A 15591-nucleotide genomic window follows, 5' to 3' on the forward strand; every position below is an offset into this window, starting at 1 on the left:
CAAAGTGAGGCTGATGGGAATGTCTTTATTTTGGAAGTACCGGTCTTGAAATATGCCGCTGGAGAAAATATTAAGGGATCACCAAAGTGATAGCAATTCAATCAGCAGTTGTTGTGACATTTGACTTAAAAAAAACACACTTGTAAGCCTCATGGTCTGGTTAGAGGAGAAGCAAGGGGATACACCACAGTGAGCAGGATTCATCCTCTGGGCACCATGAACATTTGCACACAGTTGCATGGTCATCCATGACGGGAGACATTTTCAGCCTGGACTAAAGAGGCAGACTGACCGACAGGCCAACACGGCTTCCCACAGAGGTATGCTACTAGCGCTGCTTAAAATGAATGTGCTCTTTGAGGGGAAATGTGATTTTCTGAAGGCAGATCAGTTGGAATGCATGGAAACCAAACCAGAAGCATTTGAGTCTAGACACTGTAGCAGGGCTATCAAACCTATGGTCATTATTTACCTACAGAATATGGTTTACTAGTATTGTAATTACGAGTTTCATGAGAGACAGGACATGCCTCCACCTCCAGAGTCTCAAAAGTCAACATGACTGAATTAACAAGTGTTGAGTTGAGATCACATTTGTGCGCGCTGAGCAGATTTGTTTTGCTTCTGGTTTGGTTTTGCGGTTTTTATGAGCTTTTTTGTTGTTGCAGCCGACAATATGTCTTCTTTTTATATACTGATTTGGGACGTTGATTAATATGGCAACGTTAGAAGGAGTATTGTAGTGTTGCTGCAGTGTTTCCCATTAGGATGTAAAGAAGAAACTATTTGGGGCTACATTATAAAAAAAGCCACAGAGCATGAATAGTTTAATTGAATAGCTGCCTTTCTGTTAGTGCCTCTGCTAGCAGTACAATAGATACTTGGGTTAGTTGCGTTCGCCTGTGGTATCAGTCAAGCAGTAGACAGCAATCAATAATCCAATTACAGTCCAGCTCTGACATCATACTGTAGTCAACAGAGCTCAGGAGGAGGTAAGTCTTTCTGTGGGAAGCCATTTTCTGCCCCGTTGTATCAGCTGATCATATAAGCCACAGATCAACACCACTGCAACTGTAATGAGGATGGATATGCTGTCTGCACATACACATGCATATTTATTAAAATGTGCTTTTATTAGCCACAACAGCAGCTTGACTCTAAGGATGGCATTACTGGTCAGTATGTACACCACATTCGTCCTCACTGAATCATTTCAACAGCTATTGATTGGATTACCATGACATTTAGCACACATATCCACTGTGGCCAGAGGGTGAATGCTAATGCCTTTGCTGAGGCCTTGATTCTTCCTGTAGCGCCGCCGTGAGGTTGACATTTGTGGTAACGAGTGAAATGTCTCGACGATCAGTGTTGGATGGACAAGGAGATGAGGAGATTATGCTTTCATGTTCTGTGCAGAATTCATTTTAGTAACTCTGGTGATCTTCTGACCCTCATGTAGAGTCATCATTCAGTTAAAAATATTATTTTGTCAAAGCCCACTGTGACATAGGCTTGGGCCAATATTAAATAATTTTGAATATCGCAATATTTGCCATTATATGCAATATTTTTCCCAATATCGAACAGCTGTTACGGCATCTTCTGGATAACACCCAAGCCGACTGCAACATCAGCTTTACTTGTTATTAGGTGCGAATGAGCTAATTTTAGATTTAACTTTAGCATTCAGCTCTCACTGTGCTGCCTCAGTTAGCATCACAGAGCGACCAGTATCACTGTAGACTCTGGACACTTTCCATTACACTGATCACACTCTTTATTGTTTGTGCTGCAGTGGATCACTGCTTCATTACTCCAATTTTTTAAATCTGTTTTTGTTTTCCTTTCAGTTGCCAGAAGCCACAATGATCTGATGGGCAGCTAACAGGGAAAATAGTCTGTTTCTTTTGACCAGCCAGCTCACATTGATCAGGACAGACACACTCATAGAAGAAAACACACAGAGACACGTGCAGGACACTAAGTGAGCGCCCACTCAACATTTGAGGAAGAACAGGCTGCACTACAGACACACAACAGATACAGGACAGGTGCATGCTGGGATATTTGTGCCACGACAACAGAGAAGTGTTTCCTCTTCTGCTCCTGAGTGTTCCCAGTGTCCTAAATCTCTCATTCAAGCACTATTGATCCATGTGGGGTGAAGATGTGGCCACAACAGAGCAGCCTCTCCTTAAATCATCTGATTTGTTAGCGGGCCTGCAGAGAGCGGCTGCTTTAATATTTAATCATATGGTTAGATGTTTGCTAAACAGCTCCTAACTGCTTCTATGTCGCGCTGCATTATTCAGGGGTTTTCTTACAATGTTACTGTTTCTTCACACGTCAAGCTCGTCAGAGAACGCCACTGCCTACAGGCTGGGAAAAGGAAGCGGCAAAAATACTACTTAGCAGCACATAATACATATGTACTGTATAAAGACTGGGCTCCATGCAATTACCGAGCCACAACAGACGACCCAGCAGTCACATTGTAGGAGGTAACCATGGCAATCACTATGCCTGCATTGTCAAATAAACGAGAGCAGAGAGGGGGTGGTGGAGAAGAAGAATAATAGACTATTTGTAAGTGTCAAAGGAAGAAGCTTGTGGATGTTATGAAAGAAACAATTCCTCATGGGCTGGTAAAGGCTGTGATGCACTGAACCGGGACACAGAACAGCGGCCATGATACCAAAACAGACTCAAGATTTCAGTCCACAATGCAATGAAGGCTATTTATAAAATCATTGACAGCTGAAGAGTGAGAAAGGAGCAACAAATGGTGCTACTCTTTGTGTTTCCATCACAGGGCTTACAGACAAACAGTCGTATTTTTGCTGCTCTGACTCTTGAGGTCCTACTTAAATCATAGATTGTCATTGCTTTATTATTTAAAAAATCAGAGGACTTAATTCATTGTTGATATAGTGGTGAGTGCCATTCGAGGTCAAAATGTACTACTTTACTAGTACCGGTGCTGTTCAATAATCAGACTATCAGCGCTTAAAGCGGCATGATGTCGTTTGGAGAAGAAACTGAAACACAGAATTTTAATATTTACAATATAAATGAGATAATAATACAAACTGGGAAATATTTATTTCTTCCATAACTGAATAAACGAGTGAATAAACAAGCAGAAAAATAAGGTCCTCAGAACACTGTTTGAAGCTAGAAAGGTGGCAGGGTCCACCACATATAAACAAAGTAAAACAGTATGAAATTGTGTTGTCCTGTGTTTGTTTATTCAGTTAAAAAATAAAGAGAATGTTTATTTAGTTTGTTTAGGAATAAAAAAAGACTTTTCTCTTCTGATTAAAATGTCTTCCCCAAAACTACATAGTGCACCTTTAAGGTACAAAGTGGCTCAGCGGGCTAGCTGTTGGTCCAGCTAGATGATCATCTACATCTACATCCTGATGATAATGTTATTTAATATTTGCATTTAAACTTAAATTCTTACATGTTGCACCTTTAATTTAAATATAGCAGAATTGTTTTCTCTCAAAAAAGAGCAGGCTGTGTAATTTCCACTCTATATACTGTAAATACTGAGAACAAAACACAAAAAGATAACATGCAAACAATTTTAAATTACATGTCACATCCATCTCTACTGAAAACAGCGAGAGCACGCAGACCCCACAGAGAAAGCAAGACAGAAGCCCAGGACCTTGTTGGATGTAATGATGGATGTGATGTATTCCAGAGAGGTGACTCTTCACACACACATAACTTATAATACATCCACCTGCCATACGTCACTGTCACACTGATGTCACCTTATATTGCATTCATTATGACACACTGGTGATATTGTTTCATCTTTCTGAAACATGCTGCTGGATATATTGTTGCATTGTTTCACTGTTCCATTTGTTTAGCATTGAACATATTTACTGATTATATTGTTTATTGTTACTCTATTTTATATATTTCTATTTTATTTTATCAGTTTTCTAGATTCTTCCCTGTTCTATTGTTATATTCATCTGTATATTTTTCTCATTGTTAGATACGTTCTGGACCAAGACATCACATAATTTCACTATCTGTTGTACTGCATGATTGTGTTCAGTATAAAACTATGAAACCTGCTTAAATTAGAAAATAGATTTAAAATAAGAAAAACTTTTAACCTTGAAGTTGTGCTCATAATTTTATAACACATTAATGCAGAATTAGAGCATCATATCCAGTGAAGTGCAATGAATTCCTTTAAATTTTCTAAAATGGCAAATAAATATCAAATGTAATGTCTAACATCAGGCATCTGGTAGGAGTTGGCCTCTAGCCAGGAGGGGGGGTAGGGTGGGCAGTTGGGTGCTGTGCTAGCCTTGTTTGCCCTCCTTCCTCTCCTGAATCCTCCGTCCATCCCTCCCTGCCTCATCTCCTCCACTCTGAGTGCTGCTGGCAGAGACTGTACAGATCAAAGCACGCACAGAACAAACCGCAGGCCTTCTCACCCTGCAAGAGGTCTGCACTGAAACGCAAGCAGGGACAATGAAACTAGCCAGGGACGAGCAGAGAAGCCTGTGAGAAGGATTCACTCGCCACATGGAAGCCAACAATGCTGTATTTTCAATTTGTTTTAATGTCTTTGTTGACCCAACAGAGGCAAACTGATGACATCAACAGGAAGAGGTGCTTAGGGACAGCACAAGAACAGAATTCATCTTACAGAATAAATATTAAAGGAAAATTTCCCCAAAAAATCCAAAGTACATATTTTTCCTCTTGCCTGTAGTGATATTAATCCATCTACATTGTTCTGGTGTGAGTTGCAGAGTTGTGGAGATATCAACTGCAGAGATGTTTGCCTTCTCTGGAATACATATCAGAAAATACATTTGAAAAACTCAACAGCAATGTCTGCTTCCAGAAATCATGGCCCGTTTACTCCAGATAATCCAAAGGCCTTGTTGTGAGCAGTGTTAAATACAAACTATTTTCTTCCCATCTCTCTGCACAGAAGGAGACGTCCATCTACTCAAGGACAAGAGGCGAGCTAATAAGCTAGCTAATGATACAACTCAGCTGGGAGGGGTCCAGCTGCATGCAGACTCTACAAACCACAGCCCCGACCAAACATGCCCATTTCTTAGCAGCTAAGGATGTAAAGCAGCACCAGAGTCTAAACGACACTTTTGTGGCTAAAGAAGTCGACAGACAACTGCGAATCAAAAGTAAATTTGGATTGTTATTAAAAGTGGCAATTTTAGGAAGTCCTCCACGATAAGCAGTTAAGCAGTGTATACCAGTATGTCTATGAGCTTTTATTGTGAAATGCGCTGCAGTTGTGAACGAAACAAAAGTTTGCCGCCTTGGTACAGACTATGGAGGCTGGTACTGTGATAATCATGTGCATAAGTGTAAGTGCAATGTAGAACCCTCGGTGTGGCCCAATCAGCCTGTGAACCCTGTGTTAACCATATGTGGAGGTTCAACTTCCTTCGTGAATATAGTTAACTCAGCCGAGGAGGACGTTATTAATGCTTAGATCCCACTCTGTCACAAGTCTGTTGTCCATGAATGGATGCAGATATCAATCAGACATCAATCCAGAGAAAGCAAACATCTGATGATTTGGTGATTTTGGATGAACTTTCTTTTTAACTACAGTTGAGCTTTGAGTTATTGCTGCATCAGCTCTTTAAGGTTTAATGTAATGGTGATTTTACTGGTTTACATTATCATACCATAACTGAATGTCTGTAAATTTACAATGGATTGTGAACCTCAATAAGAAGAGATATGGATTTCAGGGTCAATAACATTGACAGATAATTACTGGTATAATAATATTATTGTTGCATTTGCAAAAAAAAAAAAAAAAACATTCTAGATTGACCAGCGTGTTTTCACACCACCAGTCAAATAAAGTGTTGTCAACCAAACAGTTGCATGCAGCCACAGAAGAACCACAGATTCTGTGAGAAAAGACTTCAGATTATAAAACTGAATTATTGGCTAAAACGCTATTATTATAATTTTTAATAATAATGTATTTATTATATTAGGAATATAAGGAGTGTGTCTTTTGTTCCCATGTCCTTTGTCTCATTCTCTTCGTCTTCCCAGATGGAGCTGTGCTACAAGCAGGTCACTGAGTGGTGAGAGGAGCAGGAATGGCACATACTGTAGCCTCAGTGCCTGTCTCTGTACTGTTGCCTTGGCAACTTTGGCAGACAAGCTGTAATGTGTGTTATGTCGACCTCTTGGTCTCTGCTGTAAGTATAACTGCAGTCTGCTGGCCACTGAATGTTTGCAGAATTTGGGAATAAAGTGCTTTGCTCAAGGGCGGTTACGTGAGAGAGAGAGTGAGATCAGGCAATGTCCACGTCAACCATGACAACACAGGAAACACTGGATCTTACATTTTCAGTTCATGGGACTGCTTCTCTAAACCCTAATACACATTCCTTGATTTCGTCACTGCACCAAACAGAATCCTCCAAAATGCCACAAATTTCCACCCATGAGCTTTTCAAAACATCACCGATGAGCTGGGAGACAATGAGAAGAGCATGAAATAGCAGAAATATCGATCCATCCTTCATACATGACTAACATGTTTAATCACCAGCGATATTTCCATCCACTGGTCAAACTCTGATCTCAGTAAGACATATACTACATAGTACAGTAACACAGAAACATACTGGACAACTCCAAAACTACATATAGTTATATTAGTGTCCTCTACAGTAAATCAATGAATCAAATTGTAATAATCCATCTGTCTAAATTAGAATGGCAAAAGTACATAACAAGTAATGAAAGATGTTCACGTGCACTGCAGTGACACCACGACACATAAATGTGTGTTTAATTAAGCTAAAAAAAAGATATTCTGATTTTTATTTGTGCACCAAACTACAAAAAAAGCCCCAGTTTTGCTGATCTTCAGTCTGTGAATCAGATTTATGAGACATGACAATGGCGAAAAGACACACACACACTCACACACACACACACACACACACACACACACACACACACACACACACACACACACACACACACACACAAACTGACAGTGCATGACACAGAAAAAGGTCTGGATGTGTGCTAGAGGAGAGAGGCAAAGCAGAGAGCGTAGATTCCTATTATTAGGTTCCAGAGGACCAACACCATTGACCAAAATGGTCACTTTGTCACACTGTAATGATGCAAAGTAACTAGGAAGTTTTGATTTCAGTCATCCCTCTTTTTTTCAACAAGGTTCAGTCACAGTATTTAAAAAAAATAATAATATGTCATATCAGCAAAAAGTTGGCATGAGCAGCGGTAAGCACTGTGGATGAAAATGTTAAAAACATGAATGAAACTCGAACTCCATTTACAGGAAATCCAACGACAGGCGTCACATTACCGGACACAATGACTGACAAGTGATCTTAGAAAGTTGATTGTGGTTAACACTACAGAAATAAGCAGTTAGTTTAAAGACCACATATATATTAATTTCATATTATTTAGGATTAAGATAATGACCCACACTGATGTTTTCTGCTACTTCAACACCTTTGGGGCTGACACTTATTTTTTATATAAGTTATTATTATGATATGTCTAATGACCTGTAGAATACTTAGATGTCTCTTTCGAGGTATTATGAATTACTTGTGACCACATTTGTACTTCTGTTCACTGCACTTCACATGAACTAAAGCCTAAAACCCTCCTCAGCTACCAACCACTGCTTTCTGTGCACCTGTCATTAACAATTTAATTAATCATGACTAATTACAGTAAGATTCAGTGAAAATTATATCAGTAATAAGATGAAGTTTAACAATCTTACAATCTTATAATTCTATCATGAGCCTTTTAGGAGAGATGATCATGTTTTGTACACGTGAGTGATTAATGTCACAGTCGTGTTTCAATTATGCTAACATAATAATCCCATTTACTTTCACAGATATTGTGATTGATTTTAGTGTGTCATTATCTTGTCTTATTACTTCCAGCTAACTAAAATCAAAGTCAGCCAAAAGCAAGAGCATGAAGGATCAAGCTAGGTGTTGTTTAGCTTAGATTCTTCTCTTTGTTTGCATCGCTGTGCAAATGCACATAATTTAGTGATAGTGTGATATTTTGTGGTGTATGCTTATGCTTGCTGAGAGTTAGATGAGTAGATTGATACCTATCTCATTTCTTCACCCTAAATATGAAGCTAGAACCAGCAAGAGATTAGCTTAATTAAGCATTAAGCCTGAAAACTAAGAAAAAGTTAGTCTAGCTCTCACCAAAGTTTAAAGAAATCTTACTTCCAGCACCTCTAAATTTTTCAAAGGAACACATTTATGTAATCCGTTTTTATCTGTAAAAATACTAAAATGTGACAACAGTCAATCACCTGCCTTCATACTGAGTGTACATACATAAGAGAAATAGCAGCAAAGAAAGCACTTGTGGAAGTTTTCCTTCAAGCACATCAGTTAGCGTTGTTTCACTGTTAGTGTTGTGAAATTAAAGGTGCAGTACGCAGTTTTGGAGAAACTTTTTCTTGGTTGAATGATGAAGGTCTCATTGTTTTGAGAATGAGACTCAACTATCATTCTCCAGAATTGCTGACTGCACATTTAATTAGCTTCTGCTCAATTAGCATAAAAACTAAAAGCAAAGAACACAGATGCTCAGATCGCAACACATTACTCCACTTACTGCACTATATCATTACATACATTACAGCAAATAGTTGTTTTGTGTTATATTAATGTTCAAAATCTCAAATGTTTTACCTTTAAGGAGCTGTTTGTTCCCCACTAGTCTCTGGTTCTAAATCAGTTAAAGCAAGTCGCTAGTGCCAGTTTTTCCTTTGTTGAAATGCTTAATAGCTTAGCAACCACCGATCTGCAACATGCTCATCACATCATAATTGTTTCTGTTACTTTTGTTGTGTTTGATGGAGATTTTAACTTGGAAGAAACCTCATGTATCAGTGTTTGCAGTCAGGGAGAGCTTTTGATTCTGTCATTAATGGTTCAGTATGCACCATAAACGCAGACATAAGCCCACAGTGACTCAGTGCCACTCACCTATATACAGCGAGGAGTCCTTCCTGTGGACATGGTCATCGATGTAGGACACTCCCAGAGGCTGGACAGGTGTGGCTCCGATGCCCAGCAGAACCTGGGCTCCGATCAGCAGAAGGTACATCATGTTGGTGTTGGCTCTGTTGCCACATTTAAACCCAGAGTCTCGGTTCTCTGACCTGGTAATGTTGGAGCAGACGTCCCTGCCGTCCTCGGCGTGCCACGAGTCCCCGGCCTCGTACTCATACTGATGAGTCAGGAACTCCGGCAGGGCCGACAGCAGTGCCCCCAATGCCATGACGATCCCGCCGCAGCCAATCAGGCGGGGTCTGTGGGCCTTGGCGCCAAAGTAGCTGACAAACAGGATGAGGGCCAGGTTGCCGATTTCGAAGCTGCTGGCAATGACGCCCACATCGGCACTCTGGAGGTTGAAGCGTCTCTCCAGAGTGGTAAGAACACTTACCTGGCAGAGAGAAAACAAGTGTTATAAAGTGGTTTTACAACCAGCAGCAATTTAGGACAGCCACTGACATCATAGCCAGCCCACTAAGTTTTTAATGCAGGTTTATACATTTGATTTTATATCCAGCATCTTATAGTGTACAGTTTCAACAATATTGATTGCCATACCAACCTGTTCAAAGTGCAAATTTTATGTATCTTCCATTTCATTTAAATGTTTGTGTAAATGAATAATGCAGGGCAACGAGCTTCAGGTGTTATTGGGTAAAAGCACGAACAGCCATCTGAAACCCCAACCTGCTAATGACACATGAGCTGCTTCCAACATCTTCATCCCCACACTCCTCCTCCTCCTCCTCTACCCAATAAAAGCCTGAGGCTAGCCTGATGCTAACCTGGGAAAGAGGGACATGTGCATGTGTGTAGCTTCAGGCAAGAAACCTCACGCAGCTGTTCCAATTATCAAACGGACACAAACACGTCGTACTAACGCTGTTCTGGGTGTGTGTCAGTGATGAACTGGCTCTTTGCATCAAATGTGTGCTGAATCATCCGCAGGACTGACGAGAAAAGCTTGGTCAGTAGATATTTTAAACTTTTATTAGGCTAATCATTCATTCCCAGCAAGGTGCAGTATGAGCCTCAAGACTTCCCGAAGCAATCCCAGATAAAAAGGAGAATGTAACCACGACGATGCACGTGAAATCAGATCGATCATGTTCATATTTATTCATCTTTTTCCTGTCACACCAAACTCCAGGGCAAAATAACAGCATTTACTGTCGTCCTGTTGATCATTAGGAGAACAAACAGAAGAGAAAAGATTCAGTCAATCGATTAATTGGCAGATTAATCGATTGACTGAATCTTTTCTCTTCTGTTTGTTCTTGTTTGTGATGATTGCCTGTCACAATGTCCTAACGCCCGAGATGGTGACTTTAATAATCTTTTTTTTTCTTCACATCAACAGTCTGAATCTTAACCAGTGAGGCTGGAACCGAGACATTTTTGTCATTTGTGCTTGAAACATTATTTTAACATTGTGGTGGGTCTTCTAACAATTTTAGATCGTGATCAATCAGGAAGGCGTGTAACATCTACTTCTCATTACGTCTGAATAATGTCACTATGTCTGAAGGAGGGCTTGGACCCTTAACGTCATACATGGAGGTAAAGTGTGCTGACTCTGTTTTCATGTTTCCAATCATTGCATAACCTTATTGACCAGCAGATCCGCTCCACGTGAACCAACCCTTAGAGTGATGTAGACCTCTGGACAGCTATGCTGATTGGACAAATTACCTCACATGGCTCGTCCTTGGGTGACATATTGTAACAATGCAACATGATTAATGGCTAGCGGCACGGCGGATGAGGAGCTCGTGCCAAAAAAAGAACTGCGCTTAATGCAATTTTAGGTTTTAACAGTACAAATGGAGAAATTCATGGGCTATTTCAAGTTAGTCTACAGGACGTTTCAACAGGGAGAAAAAATACTTGAATTGGATCGTGACTGCGACAATTCGTGACAATTTAATGGAGTGTGATATTACCTTTGGGCCGGATCACCCACCCCTACTTAAACAATTAAATCAGCTGTAAGTTATATTTTTCTATTAAAATAAGTGTTAAACAGCTCTGTATTCCAACAGTGGTCACTGTTATAGAGTGTTTTGTCAGTAAGCCGTGTCTCTCCTCCCCCCACTCATGCAGTTAAAGAGAGTGTCCCTGCCCCCTTTATCCAATCAGGACAGACAACTCTATAAAGAGGCGGTCCTGTCTGCACAATCCTGGTGAGACAGAGAGGAGGGACTGCTAAATGAAAAATGGACAGGAAGTTAATTAAAACGAGGACGACGCTCTTTAACTGATTGTCAAAAAAAATTGTCTACATCGATCTACAAATCAATGAATTGACTAATCGCTCGAGCTCGAGCAGCAAGCTTACATCCTTGCAGAACAGGACAACTACAAATTCCAGGCCTGTGTTTAGTAAAAAGACTTCAGCAGTATGAAGAAATTCAAAGTCAGAATTTTAATATATTCAGTATTCATGAGGTAATTATACAAACTTAGAAATATTTATCTTTTCCATAGCTGAATAAACGAGCTGTTCTCAGAGGAAAATAAGGTCCCTATAACACTGTTTGAAGCTCGAAAGGTGGCAGGGTCCGCCACATATAAACAAAGTAAAACAGTATGAAATTGTGTTGTCCTTTAAGGTCAGTTTGTTTATTCAATTTATTCAGCCAAGCATAAAAAACAGTCAATAAAAACCTTTCTCTCCTGATTAGATTTCTTCCCCACAACTACACACTGCACCTTTAATGTGGATGGGTTTCTCCTTCTAACCACACCATGCCCTCAGTCTAGTCTGTACTAGGCCTGTCCTTGCCACCAGAGGTATCTGGACAGTGGTCCAAACAGCTAGACAAACGGCAGCCCCCCCTTCTCAGTTTCCAAAATAGGATGAACAATCTGTAATTCACTTCTAAAATAGGAAGATGGCTGTCGCCGGTCTGATATTTCAACTGTGAGACACTAACCCAGTTCTGTCACCGTTCAGTGCACAGGGTGGGTCTGACCGACAAGACGCCTGACAGTTAAATAGTCACAATTATTTTACATTTCGTGAACATTCAGCTCACATGTGTGTCCTCTGTTCACCTGCAATGGGAACAGCGTTGTAATTCATAGCTCCCTGGCATTAGCATGGAGGACACAGTTCAGAGGTCACTGAATCTAAATGACAGGGTTCAGATTTACTCCTGTGGCCCTGGAGGATTTATGTATGGCTTCATACTGGGTGCTGATGGAGAAGAGCTGCTTTACACCTTTTATGTTCCAGATTTAGACATTTCAGTCCAATCTACTCCACTGTTTACACACAGTGTAAATTGTGGAGCTTTAGAGGGCAGAGAAATGAGAAAACCTGCCCATTTCACTTTGATGAACACAGACTAAGCCGTGGAAAGCTGTTCTGCAGATGCTGCTGTGGTGACAGTGATGATCCTCAGTCATTACAGCGTCGTCCTCTTCCTAAGGTTCACTGTCATGTATTTGTAAAAACAAAATAATGTGCCACGGGTAGAAGAGACAGAGAATAAAAGATGATGACAAACTATATTTTATACAGGAGAGGATAGGCAGTGCTTCCACAGCGCTGCTGTCTGCAGCAGGATTTGCTAAAGGTGCACTTTTGGTCTGAGATGCTGTTTTAAAGGAGGAAGTTCCACTGCAGTCTTCAAGGTAAACACTAATGCACTTTAAATTTGTGACTGGCGCAAAACACATTAAAACCAACTCAGTCGTGTTTCTGCCAAGCTGCAGTGTTCACCACACGAGCACAGCTCATGTTGTCGACGAGTTTATTTCCACACAATTTAGCTTTTTGGTGTTTTTCTCATCTAAACCAGCGAGTAAAATCTGCATCCATACAGAGGCGAGAGTCAACACAAACACCTTTGACCTTGCCTTCCTGGATGGTGTTGGTGTGAGTCTCTCCATCTTTTCTGTAATGTTAGTGTGGCGAGAAGAAAGGACGCTTTGTCAACTGGATGTTCTCTCCCTGCATGTGCTTTTATTTATAGCATCAACACTGTGCTGACATCTAACAGGGGAATTGGCTTTAATTAGGCAAATAATAATCATGATTGAAGTGGCATCTTGTATCTTTGTACGGATTTACAGGAAGTGGTCGGCCGGCTCTGACTAATGCAGGAAGACATCACCACACAAATACATTATTAAGTGCTGTGGTTGGCTGTGGCCACAACATTAACAGCTACCGGTTCTCCCATTGCACTTCATCACATATCTTTAGCGCAGAGGTTTGTGGATGTGTTCGGTGTCTGTCAGGAGGATGCTTTCATTTCACCTCTGTATCACTGATTGTGCGTTAAATCTCTTCAACTCTAGATCTCTTATGTTGACACCAATCTGCACACAACAGCACATCATTTTGGATCAGACTGTCACTGGAAATGCAACTGAGTGAAGACTGAGAGGAGGCTTTTCCTGTAAAGACAATATAAGCTATTGTCGCTTGTGTTGTGGTGATCACGTCATCTCCTAGGCCCTATATCCTCCAGTGTCAAAGGCCTCCTGCATCACTGAGACATACGGCTGCAGTATGTAGCAGAGCCGGCAGGTTGAGCGGAGCTCCTGACCAGCGTTTCGTAACCTGCTCTCCAGCACACCATCCGTATACGCATATAAAATTCTCCCACAACAACGTGGAGCCTACGGCCGCCGTGACGCGCTTTGTGTCATGCAGATGGTGCATAGGCCTGATGGATAATACGCAGCAAGTCATCAATCAGCGAAAGCACCGCGTGCCACGGCCGCTGGAGGATGTGATTATTCTAATGTGATCAGAATAATACGATTATTAACCGCATCAGCTGCAGCACCGCATCGTTACTCTCAGTGTGCCTGCGCCGGTTTGAAGGGCGCTGCGTTAACCCGATGTTACCTGAGATGTGCCGAGATACGACGTTCCTTCACACCAGCACAGTGTGTCCACAATCTGTAAGGAAACTCACCAGATAAGCGCCCACGGTGCCCTGTGCCAACATGAGCGCACATTCCGACACCAGGAAAATCTTAATGTTGGAAAAACACGAGGTCTTCTTCTGGTTGTCATCCTGCTCCGGGTCGTCGGTGCTGCTCCGCTCTGTGCAGATCTGGTTTTTAACCTGCATCCTTCGGCTCAGGCTCCGGTCGGGTTGGACGGCATGAAACTGAACGGGTCCGGTCCGGCGGAGAGCATCTGGTTATAATGACGAGCTGCACTGCAGAACAAGTGCGAATGTCTTTGTCGATAGCCCGTCTAGGCTGAAATACACAGCGAGAAATACTGCTGTCCACTCAGCATTACGCACAGTCCGTCTGCGACCTCTCTTCACCGCCTGTCCTGCCAGTGCGTATCGGCTACATCATATTTAAATACGTAGGCTACGCATGTATATGTGTGACGGCTTCTGATCCCCGACGTAGAACTACAGGACGCTGTTTCCCCACATCCGGGATGTTGCATCTCCACCCAGGACCGGTGTCGACTGGATTTGGTTTCTCAGCCCGGTTCCGAGCCGCAGCTCTGCGTCCTTCAGGCGGTGTTATGATGCTCCTCCTCCTCCTCCCATCCTTACCAGAGCCCGGCGAGGGAGGTGTGATCTCTCTCTCTGTGTGTCTCTCTCTCTGTGTGTGTCTCTCTTTCTCTGTCCGTCAACGTGTTTCCCCACATCATCACTTTACCTGTGCACACTTTCAGCTTGTTCATTGCACCCCCAAAATGCAACATTTCTTCAGAGCACCCACTGAAGCATCCCCAGGAGCGCACACTGACAACTCAGCTGGGTGTAAAATGACACAGCACATCTGCACTTGCAAATATCGTGTTCTTATATTACTTTGGAGATCAACACTGCTGCAATAATCAAGTGTACCTGCATCAGGTGTCATCTGTGTAGGACCACAGCAAGGAGTTTTCAGAGTCGGATTCAAGTGTTGTACCAATACATTCATAATATTTTCGTTTGTATCCCCAAAATCCAGCCCCCAACCCCATTCCTCTTGTGTTTTCTGTTCAATGTAGATATCCTAGTTAGAGAAGGTCACCGCCATCCTCTCTGATCCCTCACCAGTGTTTTCTGATGTGCAGCAAGACACTGAGACAGCTTCTTTAAAGGAGCACTATGCAGGTTTGGAGAAGTCAGATTTTCAATATTTACAATTTCAGAAATATTTATCTTTTCCATAACTGAATAAACAAGCTGTTTTCAGAGGAAAATAAGGTCCCCAGAGAACTGCTTGAAGCTAGAAAGGTGGCAGGGTCTGCCACATATAAACAAAGTAAAACAGAATGAAATTGTGTTGTACTTTAAAACAAAGAGAGTTTCTCCTGTGATTACAATTTCTTCCCCAAAACTACATAGTGCACCTTTAGCGAGAGCTGGACACAGTAGTGGTGTACTGTGGTTCCACCAGGCATCTTTATTGTGTCAATGTCCAGAACAACGTTGCTGTGAAGAGATGAAGATGCTCCGACAGTCACTGAGGTCATGATATCTAGAAGTAA

At 41.6% G+C, this 15591-nt stretch overlaps 1 protein-coding gene across 2 annotated transcripts in view; it reads right to left on the minus strand.

Annotated features, from left to right (window-relative positions):
* Positions 1-14731, minus strand: part of LOC311255055 (solute carrier organic anion transporter family member 3A1-like) — a 33806-nt gene extending 19075 nt beyond the window's left edge. Inside the window, exons 1-2 of one of the 2 annotated variants that reach the window (XM_084349208.1) lie at positions 14057-14731; positions 9054-9513 (exon numbers count right to left, since the gene is read on the minus strand). In XM_084349208.1, coding sequence (XP_084205334.1) covers positions 9054-9513; positions 14057-14215 — 619 coding nt within the window. In that variant the 5' untranslated portion in view covers positions 14216-14731. The remainder of the gene's footprint in view (positions 1-9053; positions 9514-14056) is intronic. The other variant, XM_084349209.1, reaches the window with a different exon arrangement.
* Positions 14732-15591: the final 860 nt, after the last annotated feature.

This window comes from Pagrus pagrus (assembly GCF_965226575.1).
Source record: "Pagrus pagrus genome assembly, chromosome: 1".
NCBI classification, from domain to species: Eukaryota; Metazoa; Chordata; class Actinopteri; order Spariformes; family Sparidae; genus Pagrus; species Pagrus pagrus.